General features: G+C 42.1%; 2 protein-coding genes across 18 annotated transcripts; both read left to right on the top strand.

Annotated features, from left to right (window-relative positions):
- Window positions 1-14,470, top strand: LOC136733893 (protein polybromo-1). Of its 17 annotated transcripts, none has more exons than XM_066697887.1 (30): window positions 1-100; window positions 1,236-1,453; window positions 2,517-2,614; window positions 2,987-3,134; window positions 3,276-3,425; window positions 3,752-3,868; window positions 4,030-4,098; window positions 4,397-4,495; window positions 4,620-4,705; window positions 4,868-4,959; window positions 5,230-5,446; window positions 5,745-5,886; window positions 6,310-6,413; window positions 6,655-6,934; window positions 7,169-7,274; window positions 7,628-8,270; window positions 8,709-8,920; window positions 9,067-9,255; window positions 9,349-9,506; window positions 9,617-9,883; window positions 10,110-10,255; window positions 10,418-10,575; window positions 10,789-10,972; window positions 11,150-11,360; window positions 11,576-11,777; window positions 11,921-12,082; window positions 12,517-12,675; window positions 13,371-13,444; window positions 13,587-13,800; window positions 13,999-14,470. In XM_066697887.1, exons 2-30 carry the CDS (start codon window positions 1,247-1,249, stop codon window positions 14,169-14,171), a joined length of 5,067 nt encoding a protein of 1,688 aa, XP_066553984.1. In that variant the 5' UTR covers window positions 1-100; window positions 1,236-1,246; the 3' UTR covers window positions 14,172-14,470. The 17 variants fall into 17 exon arrangements, with proteins under 17 accessions (XP_066553984.1, XP_066553985.1, XP_066553993.1 ...); XM_066697888.1 differs by having other exon boundaries at window positions 8-100; window positions 1,188-1,453; XM_066697896.1 differs by having other exon boundaries at window positions 25-1,453; window positions 9,617-9,739; window positions 9,821-9,883.
- A 4,810-nt stretch (window positions 14,471-19,280) lies between these two features.
- uqcc5 (ubiquinol-cytochrome c reductase complex assembly factor 5) lies at window positions 19,281-20,192 on the top strand. The gene is made up of 2 exons (XM_066697886.1): window positions 19,281-19,683; window positions 19,913-20,192. The coding sequence occupies exons 1-2, from the start codon at window positions 19,530-19,532 to the stop codon at window positions 19,996-19,998; spliced, it is 240 nt and encodes a 79-aa protein (XP_066553983.1). The 5' UTR covers window positions 19,281-19,529; the 3' UTR covers window positions 19,999-20,192.
- Window positions 20,193-20,245: the final 53 nt, after the last annotated feature.

Genomic DNA, 20,245 nt, shown 5'->3' with positions numbered 1-20,245 from the left:
GTGAGGCGGAGTTAGTGTCCGCAGTTTAGCTCTGGTGAATTGAATGGTTTTGTTATAAACTATAAAATCGTTTAATTTTACTAACCTTTCTGGATAACAGGTAAGATCCACTGAAACGCTTGGTATCTTGTCCCGTGTGAAAGGTACCACTGGGCCTTTTGGAACCGTCTCTTTATTGAATGAATCAGTTATCTGTATGAAAGGCCTTTCCGTTGTCTTTGTTATTCTCTCTGTATGAGGTGAGGTTAGTGTAGCGGATGTTATGGTTTTGTCTTCGCTTTAAAATGCACTGTATAGAGAACACACTTCTAACAGTTTAATAATATAACTTGCTTTTAAAATTATCGGTAGCCATAGACCCAAACGGGCTGTTTTATGAATGCAAAATGGCACACTAGGCTGTGTTATTGTTTCAATTTTAACATGCTATTTTGCATTATCGTAACATAAGAAACATTTAAATAGTGATTTAAAAAAATAATTAATCAGGCGTCGTATAACTTACTTTACAGCAACGCAGGGCAGTTAACGTGTGAGACCAGCTGTCAAGGTGTGTGAATTAGACCTTGCAAGTTGCAACAACTCGTTAATCGCAGATCATATATATATTTTCATATTTATATGTAGAACGGATGTGTCGAGCTTGTGTCCATGATTAAAATGAATATTGCACAGAGGTCAGATTAAGGCCTGTAGTTGAATATTGCCTAAATAGGTATTGTGTTTACTGTATTTACCGAAGTATTTATACCTTTACATATGAGAGTTGCTTTTTTCGTGTTTTTACAGTGGTTATATGGTTACTGGTTTCACTGACTAAAATAGCTCAATTTTAAGCTCATATTAAATGTGTCCTAACGCCCACCATTTAGTATTTTCTATGTGCAAATAAACATGTATTCGGCAATAGTCGGGACTTTCTGTTTTCCAGACTTGCATTTTTTCCTAGAGTTGCACCTTCAAGGATCACTTGACTCCAGGAATGATGGATTAGGATTCTGCTCCGGAGCAAGAAGATTTTGACATGCTTTTAGTTTTTGACCCAGTTGTGAAACAGATCAACCCGTGACAAATCATAATTGGAATGGGGGAAATAATGTATATTTATCCCGATGGTTAGACTATAGTAACTTGGAGCTGATCGTAAAATACAAAGTTTTTTTTTTTTTTTTTTCCTTCCTAATCAGAGCCAGGTATCTTCTGCGTGTACATAACTGTTATACATCAATTCAAAGGTATTGCTTCTATGGGTTCCAAAAGGAGAAGGGCCACTTCCCCTTCCAGTAGTGTTAGTGGGGGGGACTTTGATGATGGCCAGACTTCAACCCCAGCCCCAGGAAGCGGCAGAAAAAGGAGAAGAGCTTCCAATATTCCCACTGTAGATCCAGTAAGTGGATTTCCAAGTATTGTTCCACCTTTACAAAGAGACAGTGAGCACAACAAGCGGAAAAAGGTGTGTCCACATTCATTAGCTTAACCTTATATAGAGCATAAGATTTAACGGGGGCAATTTTAATGTTCTAAATTATCATAATCCAGAGATCCATCCTCAATTGTTTGAGCCAAAACCTGGTCTTTTACCAGCTTCTATTCACCCTCTTCAAATTGTATTAATTTCTGCTTATCAGAACACAAACAAAACAAAAAAACACCCAGAGGGGAAAACCAAAATGGGTTTCATAATCATTTGGAAAGCAGTGATCTTTGCAACTGCTTTTGTTTAGATCATAAAAGTTGACCCCACTGCTGCAAGCCTTTCTCCTCCTCCACCTCCTCCTAACAGTCCTGGTTTCTGTTTCAATCCTAGCTTTGCTTTGAATTTGATTTGCTTGCAGTGTTTTCTACTAATCAGATAAATGCCTCTCTTTCATTATTAAACTGGTGCCAAACCAATACGGGAAAGGGGTTCTCAACTCGTTTGCAAATATGGGCACATATGTGGATCACATACATGAACAACCCAGTAATCCCCACATAGTCCTTACAAATGAATAAAAACACTTCAAAGTAAGATCACAATGTTATTGGTGTATAATGACCAACAACTGTATAGTTATGAACAATAATTGAATGTTTGTAACCTAGAGCTACATGTATGGGTTGAGAACCCTTGAGGGTGAATGGGGTCCTTTGAAAAAATTCCTAGCTGATCTTTTCTAAAGTGTAGATTGCCGTGCTGGTTATTTTCCTGTATTTATTTTATTGAAATGTAAACAAAAAGTCAAAAACAGATTGAAACACAAATCTTGATTATCACCCTAGTGAAATATTTTTCAGCACCTGTGAACCTTGTGCCTAGGATTTTGCTGCACTGTCATGCAAATGTATAACTAGTATTCTAAGCTGTAATGCTTAGTAAAAACAAATTGCTTCAACAAGCTCCCTTTCTTACAAGTGTTTTGGAGTTTTTTTTTCTTTCTATAGCTGCTTCTTTTTTATCTTTTTATTAAGTAATATTTAGAAACACCTTTTTGACACTTTTTTTTTTTACTGATGTTGTATTTGTTTCTTCATAGATTGCGGTGTGCCATGAATTGTATAACACAATTAGAGATTACAAGGATGACCACGGGAGACTGCTGTGTGAGCTCTTTATTAGAGCACCTAAACGCAGGTAGAAGAAATGCACTTTTATTTAGTGTCGCCACCAGTACCATTTTTAATGTTTTTACAAATTAATCATCCTGGATTATGCTATTACAGTTAATGTTACTCAGTATAATAGTAAGAAAGAAAACCACAAACACGCAAAAGTAAACCTTTCTCCATTTGATATTGCAGTGTGGTTTTGGTCAATGCATTTAGATGCATTTTCCAATCCATGTCGTGCCAGTGTAATTTAAATAAGGCCCTGGACAAAATTCCTAACTATAGCACAGCCTTAAGCTTTCACATCATCATTCCAAGTGCATCCCATGATGATCACTCCAGTCTCAAAGGATGGTTTTGTACATTTTAATCGTCTCTTCACTTGACCTTTTTGCAGGAACCAACCTGACTACTATGAAGTAGTAACTCAGCCCATTGACCTGATGAAGATACAGCAGAAACTGAAGATGGAGGAATATGATGACGTTGAGCATCTCACTGCTGATTTTCAGTTATTGTTCAACAACGCAAAGAGTTATTACAAGGTAAAGAAGAGTCTTCAGTGCAGATCTGCCAAGGGCTCCCTTCCATGCTGTTGGCTTCTCTTGAGTTTTAAAGGGCTGCCATTAGCGTATTACACAAAATGCCTCTAAAGACCTGTGTTAAAATATCTGTTTGCTGTTTAGCCTGATAGCTCCGAGTATAAAGCTGCCTGCAGACTGTGGGACCTGTACCTGCGCACAAAGAACGAGTTTGTTCAAAGAGGGGACTATGAGGAGGACGACGAGGATGGGGAGAACACCCAGGAGAATCCGGGAACATCGACTGAAGAAGAGGTGGGCAGCAGGAACTCCTGCATGACTGCACGCTAGAAGACATAATCATAATCAAATTAGTTCAGTGAAAAACTACAATGAGAATTTAAGAGTTAAACAACACAAACATTGTGCAAACAGTCAGAGTGAATATAAATAAACTCAGTGTCTTCAGGGATTTTTTGCATTTTGGAGAGTGTTTCTTTATTTGACTGTCTTGGGAAGAGGATTGGTCTATGGCTTTTCAGTTTTCTGGCTTTATTTTGTGTAGATATCAGTGTATCATCGGCCTGCCCTTTATCTAATTTGATACCTTTTTTTTTTTTTTTTTTGGTGCTGAACTACAGACTCCGCCGAGCTGTTTGAAGGAAGTCCTGGAGCAGCTCCTGGAGGCGGTGGTAACCCACAGTGAGCCATCTGGTCGCCTCATCAGCGAGCTCTTCCAGAAACTGCCTTCTAAAGTGGTAAGACTCATTACTGTATTGTTAAAATTAATGTTAAAATGCATGAAAACGCCACCTTTTCTTCAGATTTTGAACAGTATTTTTACAACAATGGTGTTGGTGCAGTATGTAATATGTTTGTCATTACATGGTTAATAAATAGTAATTGTATTGTTTTTCAGCATTACCCTGACTATTATGCAATAATAAAGGAGCCTATAGATCTGAAGACCATTGCGCAGAGGATACAGGTGTGTAATGAAATGGGACACTTTAAAAATATTTATTTCAAATACATCTATTTAGATATTGTATCTCCCAAACAAATCGCAAGAAAAGTCTCGACTGCCTGGGTGGGCCCACCCGGGCCCACCCGTGGGATATTAATAACCCAAAATTGACGTATGTTGGGTCATTTGTTTAATGAATACATTTTTAATTGGATACTGGAAGAAACAATTAAAGATCAGTGTTGACGGGTTGATCACCATTCTATTTGTAAAGTATCGCTTTTCAATGTGAAATAACAGTAGCTGTGTTCACTTCCAGATGGGCTCGTATAAGAGTGTGAATGCCATGTCCAAGGACATAGACCTTCTGACAAAAAATGCCAAGACCTATAATGAACCAGGATCGCAGGTTTTTAAGGTTTGTGAATATCTTTTAACCACAGTGATCTTTTTGTTATAGACAGTGTTTTTATGTGTGTGCCTTTTGTATTTAGAAGATTTATTATATTCTGAAAATGTTTTTTTTTTTTTTTTTTTTGAAGGATGCAAACACCATTAAGAAAATTTTCATTCAGAAAAAGACTGAAATTGAGCATGCCGAACCCACTAAATCAAGTATCCGCATAAGGTGAGTACCTCTGGGAACTTATAAAACCTTAAATTGTTTTTAAATGTTGCACATTTCTTTGTCTCGTGCATTCATTAACACTCAGTACAATATGGGTGATCTGTAACTGGAAGTAGGGGGGTGCTCCTCAGAGCCACTTATCTGACCGTCTTTACTCTGCAGGAACCGGAGATCTGCTCAGGGAGACCGCCTGTCAGCCATCACCATGGCCCTGCAGTATGGCTCGGAGAGTGACGAGGATGCCCTTCTGGCGGGTATGAAGAACTGATTACATATCTGAGAGAGTTGGTAGATCAGGCTGGCATTCATTCTGTGATAAACCAGGCTGCAATGCGGGTTGAAATATCTAAAACATTCCTCTTATTACAGATATTGAGGCATTGTTCTCAGTTTCAGTTTAGGAAAAAAACAAAAGTGAATCTATTAGTGTGTAGATCAAGCATGTAAATTGCGTGTTCATTCATTTAAATTATTTTAAAAAGAAATGTACCATTGCTTGTTTAATACTATACATCATTCCCCAGGAGCCGTGCGGTACGATGAAGGGGAATCAGAAGCCGAGAGCATTAATTCTTGCATGGATTTGAACAACCCCATTTTCCAACTGTATGAAGCAGTGAGGGGTGGTCGCAATAGCCAGGGGCAATTGATAGCTGAGCCGTTTCTTCAGCTCCCTTCAAAGAAGGAATATCCAGATTACTTTCACCAGATAAAGCAGCCCATTTCCCTGCACCAAATAAGGTACAGTAATGTGCTTTCTTGTTTATTTAAAATGTCATTTTTCTGTATTCGTGTACAAATGTTTAAAATGTTTCTCAGTCTGTGCAATGACCTCTAGGGATTTTTATAATGGTTTAACGGTTATTGTAAAAAGAATGTTGCAAGAATATGTTCTATACATTTTGTCAAATAATCAAGGTTATGAAACAGCTTACTGTGCAAATCTTAGGCAAATAGTGACCTTTTATATTTGTTAGTGTGGTAATCCAACTGTTTGAATTGATGTTTAAGAAAGACCTGAAGACTCTCTTCTTCACAGAAACAAGATGAAGAACAATGAATATGAAAACCTAGATCAGATTGATTACGACCTAAACCTGATGTTTGAAAATGCCAAACGCTACAATGTGCCCAACTCTGCCATCTATAAGCGTGTTATGAAGCTCCAGCAAATTCTACAGGTATTGTACCAGTTCATTAAAAAAACAAAAAACAGTTCAGGATATAGGCCTTTATTTCTTGTTTGAAACTCAATACATTATTGCATTAGCTCCTCTGTTACCATCTCCTGTCTATCTCCTCTGGTCAAGGCTTTGTTTAATTTCTTAACAGGTTTGTTACCTTTTTTTTTTTTTTTTTAATTAATCTTTTTCCTAGTTTACAATTTATTATTCTACACCTTTTAGTGTTGCACCAGGACAGCATCTTCAAAAATATATTTGTGTCCAGTTCACTTTAGAGCAGCAAATTGGACGATTGTTCATAATTGAGTATAGTTTAAATATTAATGTCTGTGTGCACCAGATCTCCTGTGGTGTTTAATATTAATGTGCTGTGGAAAAACTGAGCTGGGAGCACAACTTACGGAAACCGGTGCTTTTCAGATGAAGAGAAAAGACCTGGTGCGCAGAGAGGAGGCCGAGGACGGAGACAGCATGCTCTCATCTGCCACGTCAGACGCTGGCAGTGCCAAGAGGAAGAGGTACAGGTGAACAGCCTCGGTCTTCATCGGAGGTCTTTGTGACATGCCTACACTTGATATGAACATTTGTCAGAATCTTGCCAAGTGTGCAACTGGGCGTTAAACTGAGAAATTCAGTATTGTTTGTGGTTTAAATCTGTATTCCCACAGTGTGTTATAGGTGTCGGTTGAAAAGAACAGACCTTTGACTGATTGTACAACTTTCATCTTCAAGATTTTTTTCTTTTTCTTTTTCCTCTTTTATCAGTTTCAAGAAGAACACCAAGAAGCACCGGCTGAAGATCCTGTACACGGCCGTGACCGAGGCCCGGGAGACCTCCACTGGCAGGAGGCTGTGCGATCTCTTCATGGTCAAACCCTCCAAGAAGGACTACCCAGACTACTACAAGATCATCCTGGAGCCAATGGACTTGAAGACCATCGAGCACAATATCCGCTCGGACAAGTACCTCACGGAGGATGTGTTCATGGAGGACATGAAGCTGATGTTCCGCAACGCCCGGCACTACAACGAGGAGGGCTCGCAGGTATGTGTCTAGGGTTTACAATGGGGCCAGATACATTTTTAAAATGTAGCTGACGGGGCTTCGTGTAGAGGTGTGTGTGCTGCATGTTAAGGAATAAAACACTGATTTTATACCTGTTAAATGGACGACACAGAGGACAGTCTTGGGTGATTATATCAGCAGAGAAATTATCCTGCCTGATCTGAAGAACATTTTGCGACTGACACACGGGCCTGTGTTTTTGGTGTTGAACAGGTTTACAATGACGCCAACATTCTGGAGAAGATACTGAAGGAAAAGAGGAAAGAGCTGGGGCCGCTACCCGAAGAGGAGGACATGGCTTCTCCCAAGCTAAAAATAAGTACGTGTGCGGATTACCTGCCTTTAGCACCTACCTACCGCACTTGTAACCTGTATTCACAATGTGCTCTGTATGGAACATTTACTAGCAAATGGGAGGAATGGATGTTTAAGTGGAATTTATTTTAAAACCACTAACAAGTTGAAAAATGTATTTCACTGAGTTTAAATGGTTTCTGACACCTCACACTTAGACTTGATGAGCTGTGTTCAGTTTTCACATGCACATACAGAACTCAAGCCTAAACTAATACAAGAAACATCACTTCTGCTGTCATTTCTGTTAGTTCAAACTAAACACAGGATCTGATGCTGATTCTATTAAAGTATTGATTGTCCATTCAATATTTATAGGCAGAAAGAGCGGCGTTTCCCCCAAGAAGTCCAAGTACCTGACCCCGTTGCAGCAGAAGCTGAACGAGCTGTACGAAGCAGTGAAGAACTACACCGACAAGCGCGGCCGCCGTCTCAGCGCCATCTTCTTGAGGCTGCCGTCCCGAGCTGAATTGCCCGACTACTATGTGACCATCAAGAAGCCCGTGGACATGGAGAAGATCAAGAGTCACATGATGGCCAACAAATACCAAGACGTGGACTCCCTGGTGGAAGACTTTGTCCTCATGTTCAACAACGCCTGCACCTACAACGAGCCGGAGTCCCTGATATACAAAGATGCTCTTGTGCTCCACAAGGTCCTTCTGGAGACGAGGAGGGACTTGGAAGGCGGGGAAGACTCGCATGTCCCCAATGTCACCCTCCTGATTCAGGAGCTGATCCATAACCTGTTTGTGTCGGTGCTGAATCACCAGGATGACGAGGGCCGCTGTTACAGTGACTCCCTGGCCGAGATTCCTGCCAGAGATCCGGGCAACCCCAGCAAGGTGCCCTTGAACTTCGAGATCATCAGAACCAACATCGAAAACAGTCGGTACAGGCGTCTTGATGTATTTCAGGAAAATATGTTTGAGGTACTGGAGAAAGCGAGAAGGCTGCACAGGTAGGAAATAAAAATATTTTCTAGTTAAACTGTTTAGTGGCATCACACAACTGCTGTGTAATTGTGTAATTACTCCCGCAAGAAGTGTAAAAACTACTCCGGCAATGTCCTACTATCTTAAACTTTCTTCTAGAACTTTTCCTATATTTCTTCTGAGTAGCTAGCTGAAGGAACATAGTACAGTACTAAATAACGTGTGGGGCTTTAGTTAGAAAGGAGCAGATGTTTCTTTCTAATGAGCGACTTCATTAATCGCTAACATTTCCAGCTCAGTTATAAAGGAAGCTTTAAGTTTAACAAGCCTATCGAAACTGCGATTCAGTCTTTGAAGGTCTTTTCCTTTTGAGTTATTGTGCAGCACAACTGTCTTAGATACAACTTTGAGAAGACTGGCATGTGAGAGGCTCTTAGTTAAAAGTACTGTGGTTCCTGTCATAGAACCGATTCGGAAATCTTCGAGGACGCCGTGGAGCTGCAGCAGTTCTTCATCAAAATCCGCGATGAACTCTGCAAGAACGGGGAGATCCTTCTGTCGCCGGCGCTGAGCTACACCACCAAACACTTGCATAACGACGTGGAGAAGGAGAAGAAGGAAAAGCTGCCAAAAGAGATGGAAGAAGATAAACTGAAGAGAGAAGAAGAGAAGAAGGGTGAGTCTTGGCCAGTATTTGCTTGCAGGGGTGCCACTGGAAAACTTAAAGGCACAATCTCCCAGGGCACCCTGTTCCATCAAATATTATCAAAGGCCATTTGTAAGAAAGCTAGTTTAATAATTAATATGTATTTACTGTTACAGAGGCTGAGAAAAATGATGACCACTCTGGAGGAACCTGGCAGTCTGGGAACTTGCAGCGGACTTACAGCCAGGACTGTAGCTTTAAGAACAGCATGTACCATGTCGGAGATTATGTGTATGTGGAGCCAGCAGAGCCCAATCTGCAGCCCCATATCGTCTGCATTGAAAGACTATGGCAAGATGATGCTGGTAATTCCCCCCAAGAGCATTATCTGTTCCTTTCTTCCAATTTCTTCCTTTCTTAAGACCAACTAATAATCCATTATTTTGCCTGTGATGCAGGGGAGAAATGGCTGTACGGTTGCTGGTTCTACAGGCCCAATGAGACTTTTCATCTGGCCACACGCAAGTTTCTGGAGAAAGAAGTGTTTAAGAGTGACTACTATAACAAAGTTCCTGTTAGCAAAATCCTTGGAAAATGTGTGGTGATGTTTGTAAAGGTAATGGTAATGGCAAAATGGAGAGAGAGGGTGGAAAAAAGTATTAAAAATAATATATGAAATGTAGTTGTAAGGAAATGGTGTATTTACATTTGTAATACTGTTAACAGGAATATTTCAAGCTACACCCAGAGGGATTCAGGCCAGAGGATGTGTTTGTTTGTGAATCCCGTTACTCAGCCAAGACCAAGTCCTTCAAGAAGATCAAAATGTGGACCATGCCAGTGAGCTCGGTAAAGTTTGTGCCCCGTGATGTGCCATTGCCAGTTGTAAGAGTTGCTTCCATGTTTGCTAATGCTACAAAACACGAACAGGAGAAGTCGCCAGAATTGACGGAGGAAGGCAAAGGAGTGGATGCGAATGGAATAATCGATAAGGTGCGTTGGAATAGGACGATCAAGACTATTAATGGTCTAAAATTCAAGATTAGTTTTAGTTTTATGAAAATGATCATATGCAATAAAAGACCTTGCCAATCCAACATATGAAATTGTTAATGATTTTACCTGGCATAAATGTGTTAATCTAAGTCACTGATTAAGATAGTATTTAGTTAGATTTTTTAGGTGACTTTTGTTTGTTTGTAATGCACTGTGTGTGTAGGAGAAGGAAGATGTTCCTGTGGAGATGCCCAATGGAGAACCAGGCTGCCAGTATTACGAGCAGCTTCGATACAATGACACCTGGCTGAAAGTGGGTGACTGTATGTTCATCAAGTCACATGGCTTAGTACGGCACAGAGTAGGAAGGTACGTTATATTCAGTTATGCACGTTTAATATATTTAACCAGAATAATAGATCTGTCTGCTCCTACAAAGCCACCGGAGAATTTATTTTCCTCTTCCCTAAAATTAACTTTTTTGTTTCATCTTTTTAAATGGAACTGATGCATTTTATTGCAATACTGTAGGATTGAGAAGATGTGGGTTCGAGATGGTGCTGCTTATTTCTTTGGACCAATCTTCATCCACCCCGAAGAGACAGAGCATGAGCCAACCAAGATGTTCTACAAGAAGGAAGTGTTCCTCAGCAACCTTGAGGAGTCCTGCCCCATGTCCTGTGTAATAGGTACTGTCACATCACTAGTTATCAAAGAGAAACTAGCAGGGTTTTTTAAAAGGTTTTACTTCGCTACTTCAAGTCATTTTTTCAGCAACCTTAAGGTCTTACACCTGCAAGATAGCAGACTGACAGATACGTTGCTGTACTTATTTAAGCGGAAAACCACAAACCTTTATACGTAGCCAGACTCTCATTGTTTTTTTTTTTTTCCCCACAAAGGAAAATGTGCCGTGTCTTCATTCAAGGACTACCTCTCCTGTCGGCCCACAGAGGTGCCCGAGGAGGATGTGTTGCTCTGCGAGAGTCGCTACAACGAAAGCGATAAGCAGATGAAAAAGTTTAAGGGGCTGAAACGCTTTTCCCTCTCGGCTAAAGTGGTGGACGATGAAATCTACTATTTCAGGTGAGCGGTTTGCCGTTTGCGGCACAGAAGTATTAGCTTGAAAGTCAGCCCATGATGGGTCTGTTTTTATTTAGACTTTGTGACATACTGTATAAATTGGGGAAACCCAGTAGTTCACTATGTGTCCGGTGGCAGTGGCATGCGATTAACAGGACCTGGCTTTCTCTTGTGGGACAGGAAACTGATTGTGCCGCAGAAAGAGCCATCCCCTCTGCTGGAGAAAAAGATTCAGGAGCTGGAGGCCAAGTTTGCGGAGCTGGAAGGCGCTGATGATGAAATGGAGGAGCTGGGCGAAGAAGACGGAGAGGTGACCGAGACTCCATCTATGCCCCAGCTACAAACGCCTTTAGCCAGTGAGCTGGACATCATGCCGTATACCCCTCCGCAGGTATGTCATTAAGTCCTACTTTCGTGATCTTGAACAATCCAGCTTACTGATGAGGTTGTCTGTTTTGAGATGCAAATGTCCAAGAGGTGAGTTGAACGAGAACTGGATACTTGATTGGAATCTTCAATTTACTACGAAATGTGACACTTTTAAAACGCTCGCTAGTTGATAAATATGGTTTGAGTGCCTTATTGAACCCAGAGTTTTTATTTCAGTCAACTCCAAAATCTGTGAAAGGAGCCACTAAGAAAGAGGGATCCAAGAGGAAGATCAATATGAGTGGCTACATCCTGTTCAGCAGTGAGATGAGAGCGGTCATAAAGGCCCAGCACCCAGACTTCTCTTTCGGGGAACTGAGCCGACTGGTAGGAACCGAGTGGAGAAACCTGGAGACCACCAAGAAAGCCGAGTATGAAGGTCAGTGCAGCCCGGCACCCGCCAGAGTTCACTCTTTCTGACATGAGTTGAGCAACGTGTCCAAAAGCTTCCTGCTGTGAAATGTCAGTATGGCAATTAGGAGCCGGGGATGTGGTGACTGACTTTTAAATGTGTTTTTGCAGAGCGGGCAGCCAAAGTAGCAGAACAGCAGGAGAGGGAACGGGCAGCCCAACAGCAACAGGGTGCTTCCCCCAGAGCTGGTACGCCCGTAGGGGCTCTCATGGGGGTTGTGCCTCCCCCAACCCCAATGGGAATGCTTAACCAGAACATGACTCCTGGGTCAGGTAACCCTTCAAAAGCACAGCAGCAACTTTTTGGTAACAATAGAGCAGAAATTAAAAGCTGATTTGCCTAAAAAAACAACAAGAAAACAATTCCTCTGGATGCTCAGCAGTAACGCACTCTGGTATCTTTTAACCTTGTCCTCCGAAGCTACTACTACATTTGCATGCCCCAACTAAAAACTGTTTAGTTTATCATTCATATTTTTATGTTGTCAAACCATCAACTGCATGGGCATCAAAAAAAAAAAAAAAGATTATAACTTCATTAACATTTTTTTTGTTGGTTCATTTATTTTACAGCTAACAAGTCCGTTTATCTTACAAACTAACCGTAGATTAATTTCAGAACAGATCTCCTTTTTCGTTTGTAGTGCATGACTTTGATAGTGAGGTGCATGGTACTGATGCATGGATCTGTTGTGTTGTCCTTCAAGGCATGATGGGTGGCTATGGGCCGCCTATGCTACCCTTACAGGGCCCAGTTGATGGCATGGTCAATTTGGGCAGCATGCAGCCACATCACATGGGGGTACCTCCTTTACCCCACCATCTTCAGCCAGGTATGCCAGGCATCCCCGGCATCCCATATCCGGGTAAGAACATGATCATTTTCACCACACAGTTGCTTCATCCTTCTCTGTATCACCGTGGGAGGGGCTATGTGTAAAATAAGATCAGACGCCTTACTTACTAATGAGTATTTTCAGTTATGGAGTTGCAAATTTTAAGATATTAGTGTCATTTGGAAGTTGGAAAAGCTGCTAATGTGATCTAATACACTAGACTTCAGGGAGAGACATTTCTAACACTTGGTATATAATCAGATGAAGGCAAGCACCAAACCAGTGGTGACCAGTCTGGTTTGAAGAACTCTGCTGCAAAATGGGAGCTACTGGCAGAAGTGGCAGTAATATGGATATATGATGATTGTTTTGTCTGTCTTTATTGAAACCTCTGTGTGCATCAGTGTGACGGTATTAAAAGTATACAGTTTTAAACATACATTTATGCTAACATAAGGTGTTGTACTAATTTTGTGCTTTGTATCTGCCATGCAATCCCCAGCAATTCTGATAATTAGTATGACTGACCCACTGATTGGCTAGCACCCCCCCAGTAAAAGTATTTATTTTACATATATATATATATACATACAAATGCGTTCTTTGTGTATCCCCTCAGAAAATGTAAAAAGAAAATCAATGTCAAAGATTGGAACTAGGAAAATGGGATATGTAGCCAATTTCGTAGTCTAATCTGTAAGTTTCCAATGGTCTTGTTGCCGTAGGTGTCCTGGGACAGGGTGTCAACGCCATGGGAGGAAGTCCTGGCACTGGAAATCCATATGGGCAGCAGGTAAAAGTCAGTGGCAGATTCCTTACCCCCCTAAAGCACATGTATTACTAACTGTTGAATACAACAGATCTTACAGTGTGATTATTTTTATATAGTTATGATTAATGCTTCATAAACAAATGCTGAAAGAGTGTCTTGACTCTTCCAGATGGGCATGCTTGGACAGGGCCAGCAGGCTCCTCCTCCGTACCCAGGTCAGGGTCAGCCGGGACAGCCAGCTCTGCAGCAGCCTTCCACCCCCATATTTGTGGCACCTCCCCCGAAGACCCAGCGCCTTCTGCATTCGGAGGCCTATCTGAAGTACATCGAGGGGCTCAACGCCGAGTCAGGCACCGTGAGCAAATGGGATCAGACTCTGACAGGTAATGGCCTCTCAGCCTAGAGCAGCGGGGCCCAAACATGGCTCCACGGCCTGTCGCTGGTCGGGGGCATATTTCTTCCTGCCCCCCCGTCGTGTTCACATCCAATCCAAGTTGAGAAACATTGCCGCGGCTGTGGGACATGATGCCAGACCTGGCGGTCGTCTGACTAACGTAAATCCCGTTGGTTCCTCCTTGCAGCTCGCAGAAAAGACGTCCACTTGAGCAAAGAGCAGGAGGGCCGCCTCCCGTCTCACTGGCTGAAGAGCAAAGGGGCCCACACCACGATGGCGGACGCACTCTGGCGCCTGCGGGACTTGATGCTGAGAGACACCTTAAACATCCGCCAAGCCTACAACGTGCAAAATGTCTAGGCCATTCCCCTTTCGGTTATCTTTTAATAAGCTCGGTGCGAGAGAGTGATCCATAGGTCATGAAAAGCAGTAATATTTTATTGTACATTATTGAAATATTTGCTTGAGTTTTATAGACGATAAGGTTCATTTTCATGTTTTGTTCATTTTGCCCAACTCATCATTCTTTTAAAGAGCATTCTGGTTTTTATTGCTGTCAAATTTATCTGGTTCTTTTTTTTGTTTTGTTTCTTGTCAAAAGGCTTAATCTGTTGTACTGAAAATGGAAGTAACTTTTCATTAAAAAAAAGAAAAACTGACTTGACTTTTATTAGATATTTCTTTTAATAAACAAATCAATAACATTAAATGCATAAATATAATTGGATATTGTTAAATAGATTTATAAATAGTTACACAGACACCGAGAGAACCTCTTCTATGGTGTAAAGGGATAATTAATCAATGGAGGAGCACATTACTTCATTTAATCTATGAAGTTATTAACAAATGTAATTATTGGTTTGTTTTGGTTATCCATTAATGTAATGAGTATTTGAATGGGCCAAATTACTGCCTAAAACCAAGATTTGGCACAATGTAACTTGATAAGTTATTGCAAGGTTTGTTGATTTACCCCCTACTAACTAAATCATTACTATCATTGTCTTTACGCAATGTGTTTGCTTGTTTTTGTGGAAAGTTGATGTTTTAATGATGTCGGGTAGCCAGCTCCATCCAGTCAAAGGGTCTTCTGCTTTTTCACTCAGTCTCGCCTCTTGTTTAATTGAGACAAATATGTGCTTAATTGATCAATATTAGATTGTGTTTTCCACTGTGGGTTTAAAGTCATCCGTCAATGCTGTGAGGCTGTAGGCAGCTTTTATAGACCAGGGCCCTTCGAGTCCAAAGAAACCGAGATGTGTAAAAACAGTCCTGTGCTGGTGCAGCTTGGGAAGTCCAGCTGAGGAGAACCATCGATGTACTTTCAGTTCAGCTCACCTCTCGCCTACTCTGAAGATACTTTTGTTCTGGTTTGCAATTTGAAGATGGAGAAAGGTAAAATGGGATGTTGTTGGTCTGATGCACAGGGAAAGGGAAACATTGTCTGCAAGAGGAATTGTATATGAAGAACAATGTGTAACACCTCCAACCACATGGTCTCTGAGTTTCTCAACCCTGGTCCTGAAGTGCTCCGTGTGTCTGCTGGTTACCTTAATTCAGCTACTGTTTTTAGCCTTCGTCATTGCACTGTGCTGGTGGTACTGTCAGATGACGGTATACAAACATGGTGGATATACAAGCATCTCTGCCCTACAAACCACCTGGTGTTTGAAATGTTTGTAGATAATTGAATGGTTGTGTTATAAATCCTGTGCGTAGACTACATTCAGATCAAAAACACAGACAAGCAAATACACATGTGTGTATACCTAAAAGAGGAGAGCACCTGAGCTGGGAGGGCAATGAAAATGATAGTAATGGATGAAGCAATAGCTCTTCCACGCTGTATTTCAGTTTTACAAACAGGACTATCTGTAATCTCAGTGCAAAACAGCGGATCACAAACCACAACCTTCTCGCAAAAACCCAGAGAATCGGCAGCGACTTTCCCATCCTGCGTCCTGTCTCTCAGTTAAAATGAAGTAATGTGCTTCCCCGATTGATCAGTTAACCCTTTACACCAGTGGTTCTGCAGGACCCCCTACCCTGCTGGTTTTGTTCCAACTGAGCACTCAATTACTTACATTACTTTAACTGAACTAATGATTTCCTAAATCAGTAGGGGTTTGAGTTAAGCATAGAATTGTATAAATAACTTATAAAAAAACACATCTAAACAGAGTGTTACTTCAATTAAGGTTCAATTAAGTAATTGAGGTTGGAACAAAAACCAGCAGGATAGGGGGTCACTGCCTGGGTCCAAGTGCATGAGCGCTTCTACTGCCCTGTGCAGAGCAAGAGTGGCCGGGTCATGGGGATCAGCCAGGTGATCTTTGAGAAAGCCAAGAGGTCTTTTCTGACCCTAGTCAGTAAGTATAGTTACCCCTAACTCCTGGCTAAACCCAGTGTACCCCTACACTACACAGATCCTATTCAGAACATTGTAGAAACATTGTATTATTTCGAGATTTAGGGCAGTAGGGATACCTTATCACTTACTCACTCACTTTATTTTAATATATAGGTAGCCTTTTTTAGACTATGTCAATTGTCAATGAGTTGCAGAATACTTCTGTAGTTTAATTACCGACTGTAGTACTGAAGATATCCACACGGTGGCGATATATATTCATCATAATTTTCATAGCTCCTCACATCTTTGTGTCTGAACGTGTCTGAATGGGTGTAGTAGTAATAACCCAGCTCTGTGGGTTCGCCCTGCCTCTGTCACCTCTTCTGACTCCATCTCTCCCTCTTTCTCTCCCTCTCTGCCTTGGGTGTCTCCCAGGCAAGGTCACGGCCAAGCAGGACTGCCAGTCCATCATCAAGCCTGACTGGAACTTAGTGTTCACGGGCATCAGCGGCCTGGACAAGGAGTTATCTGACATCCTCAGGAGGGCCTTTGCCTCCTGCGCTGCACCACCCGAGACTGTGGAGGAGATGGGTGAGCGTTCTCTCTCTCTCCCTGTCGGGTTTGTGTTTATTGATGGCCTCGCTCGAACTCTGTGCCGAGTCCAGTGGGTTGGACATCTTCCGTCTCGAGAGCTCTCTCCTCAGGAACCGTCCCTGTGAGGCTGCAGAAACGTAGTGAAGTTGAACGCAGCACACCTTAATGATGTGTGGGCCACTTCCCCTCCTTTACGGCCTCTCTCTCCATGCTTGAAGCATGTCAAGGGCATCCTGCTTTACGGCCACCCAGGCAAGACTCTGTTGGCCAGAGAGGTTGGGAAGATGCTCAGCATGTGTGAGCCGAAGGTGGTGAATGGCTCCGAGATCCTCAGCACGTACATGGGCGAGTCCGAGGCCAACATCTACCAGCTGTTCGCCGACACCGAAGAGGAGCAGAAGAGGGTGAGAGATCGGAGGCAGTAGAGGGGGAGAGAGTTAGTGGGAGTGGGGCTCTCTATACAAACAATGAAGGAAATGTGAACAACTCAAAGTAAGTTCAGTCTACACAATCCTGTGCTGTGTGTAAGCATGGGAGATTGTACAAGCTCTGCTGGTGCTGCTGCAGAAGGCCTCCCTCACGTGAGTAGAGAGCTCATCCTGTCTCCAGGTGAGAAGGGGTTAACGCATGATTAGTGGCGTTTTTCCGGGGCTGTGTGTGTGCAGAGAGAGGGGTTTTGTGCCCTGGAGTGAAGCAGAGGTGTCTCTGCCGAGTGAGGGGATGGAAAAGCAGGCCTCACCACGGGGAGCTGGGGGAGAGAAGAACGGGTCGCCTGCCTGGTCACCTGTGTGGCACCTCATCTGCATGCAAGCTCACTCCCAGCGCCCTGTTCTGGAGGAAGTCTTCATTAGTCTCACGTCCACGAAGACAATGACTGCTTGATCTGGACCTCTCGGGACCACTTCGTCTACAATGACAGTGATGTTGAATCTTTGGTTGAACACCTACAACAGTGCTTCCCTACCTTTTCAAGCCACAGTCACGCCTACTTGACCTAAATGTGATTCTTCCTATAGTATATTTTGCCACAAAATGGTGTGGCACACCCGACATGTCCAAAAATGGACAATGGTAGGATTTGATTAGTGATTAGTGGGCTTTCAAGAGTTGGGTGTTCAATGACCTCTGGCTTTGCTCTCTGCACGTCAGGACCACAAGCTCCTGATCTTTGGTACCACGAGCTGCAAGGTCATCCTGCAGAGAATTGAGATGGTAGACACCTTCACTGTCACAATCAACATCCCTAACATCTCATCTGGGGAGCACCTCATCAAGGCCCTGGAGGTAGTAGAGTGGGGTGTGGGGACAGGAGGGAGGGAAAGCAGGGTGGTAGAGTGCTGACTAGAGAAGTAAGGGTTCAGGGAAGAGGAGGGAAGGATGGCAAGAAAGCAATGGGGCTGTGAGGGCAGCAGGGGAGAAAGAATAATGGAGGAAAAAGAAACTGGAAGGGTAGAAGGGAGCTTGAAGGCAGAGGAGATGAAGAGAGGGATGGCAAAGGAGGGGAGCTGGGTGCCTCCTGTGCTTGACATGGCACTGGGGCTAATTATGTTCTCTGCCTGCCAGCTTCTGGGCAACTTCAACTTCAAACGCCCCAAGAACAAGCAGGAGATTTCTTGGGAAGAAACCCAGCATCTGGTGATGTCTATGGGTTCCAGACTTCAGGCAGTCATTGACTGCAAAGGATTTTCAACCAAGTATTGAAACTCACAATTTAATTCATGATTATGTTAGTTTGTCCAATTACTTTTGAGCCCCTAAAATTGGGGGGAACACATAAAAATGGGTGTAATTCCTGCACTGTTCACACAATCTGGATGTAACTACCCTCAAATTAAAGACGAAAGTGTACACTTAAAGCACATCTTGATTGTTTTCTTTCAAATCCATTATGGTGGCATACACAGCCAAAATGATGACAATATTGTCAATATCCAAATATTTATGGACTTAACTGTATGTATGTAATGTATAATTGCTTAGGCAGCACTGTGAATTTGTAAATGATGCTAATAAAGCACCTTAAATTGAATTTGATAATGAAGTTAGTGTGATGTTTAGTGCTATTGTAATGGTCCGATAGACTAACAGACGGTGCAAGTGTATAAATCACAAAATAAACAGTATTTTCTCTAAATTGCTTTAATTTCACTCTTTGTCATATCTATCTAGCCATTGGTCCCCAGATGTACAAATGGATGTCGCTAGCTCACATCTTCATAGAAAAAATAATAGGTTAATAATGAGGTATAATGAAAACAGTCAATGATGATAATGATTGTAGCAGGTAAACTCCATTGAGCAAACTTCAGCCTGCTCTCTCTCACTATCTATAAATATCGTTTACCTAATCCAATGATATTATTGATGGTTTTTGTATGTTTGTTTTTTGTGTGCGAAATCTCGGCAATTAAACGAAGATGTAAAACGAACTTTAATGTTTAGTTAGCTGACCAAGTATGAGTTTATGAAAGCGATTGGATATGTTTGTCCGTATTGAGCTTCCGTAGCCGTCAAATATTTTCAGGAACACGTGTTCTTGAATAAGCATGTCGGCCTGAGTGTCAACACTGGTAGAGGACGTCCAAAGGGATACATAGACATGATAGAGTACATACAATTTTAAGTTGTGTATTCAGCTGAATTTATCTTCCAGTATAACAATGGGAGTACGTGCTCAATGAGATGCATCTGTGTAGAGCAGTGTTTATTCGTGTCCTTAATTTCCATCGATTCGGGAGGGAGATCTAGGTGAAACGCACAGTGTGACCATGCTCTTGGAAAGCCGAAAGATTAAATACATCCTCAGTCTGGTTCCTGGAAAGCGTCGCTTCGGGACGTACCGATTCCTGCCCTGTTTCTTCGTCTTGGGAGGCGTCATGGAGTGGATCATGATTAATGTGAGGATCGGCAAAGAAACCTTCTGTAAGTTATCAATCAGCCATGCTTTCATTAAGTACCAAATTAAGCCTGCTATGAATATCGCCGTTATATTCAGATCAGCCTTATTAATGATAGTTATTTTAGTATAGATGTATGCGTGGGCTATAAAATGCAATGCAAATAATATACGTAATCAATAAAATGAACATGCAAGATAAAACACTACGAAAACCAGGCACACAAATAATGAATGTGTTGTATTTTATTTCAGACGATGTCTATCGGAGGAAGCATTCAGAGAGGCGGCACCAGCAGAGGGTGGAGGAGGGTCTGGCTGTAGAGCAGGCGGGTGAATAACCTCGGGTGGCCCGCACTTCTCTGCCTTTAGCCGGGGGCGGCTCTGCGGTTATTTTCGGATCTGGTGACTCAACCCACGTGTGTTTGACTTGACGAGTCTGTGGCATATCAAACCCAATTAACCAATTATCCCACGGCCTGTCTGATGTTACCTATTGTATTGTAAACATGTATTAAATCAATGAAATATGAAACGTAAGTGTCTAGTGTATGTATTGATTGAAAAAGATGTATAGTACAATACGTA

The sequence above is a fragment of the Amia ocellicauda genome, chromosome 3 (assembly GCF_036373705.1).
Source record: "Amia ocellicauda isolate fAmiCal2 chromosome 3, fAmiCal2.hap1, whole genome shotgun sequence".
NCBI lineage: Eukaryota > Metazoa > Chordata > Actinopteri > Amiiformes > Amiidae > Amia > Amia ocellicauda.
Note: the sequence above shows the minus strand (reverse complement) of the source record. Positions and strands in the feature narration are given on the sequence as shown.

Excerpts from the sequence above, each read along its gene's own strand:
- LOC136733893 (XM_066697887.1), top strand. The coding sequence starts at position 1,247 with ATGGGTTCCAAAAGGAGAAGGGCCACTTCCCCTTCCAGTAGTGTTAGT. Across the intron at positions 4,706-4,867 it reads AAATCAAGTATCCGCATAAG|GAACCGGAGATCTGCTCAGG; the intron begins GTGAGTACCTCT and ends TTTACTCTGCAG. Across the intron at positions 12,083-12,516 it reads GAACATGACTCCTGGGTCAG|GCATGATGGGTGGCTATGGG; the intron begins GTAACCCTTCAA and ends TTGTCCTTCAAG.
- uqcc5 (XM_066697886.1), top strand. The coding sequence starts at position 19,530 with ATGCTCTTGGAAAGCCGAAAGATTAAATACATCCTCAGTCTGGTTCCT. Across the intron at positions 19,684-19,912 it reads GATCGGCAAAGAAACCTTCT|ACGATGTCTATCGGAGGAAG; the intron begins GTAAGTTATCAA and ends ATTTTATTTCAG.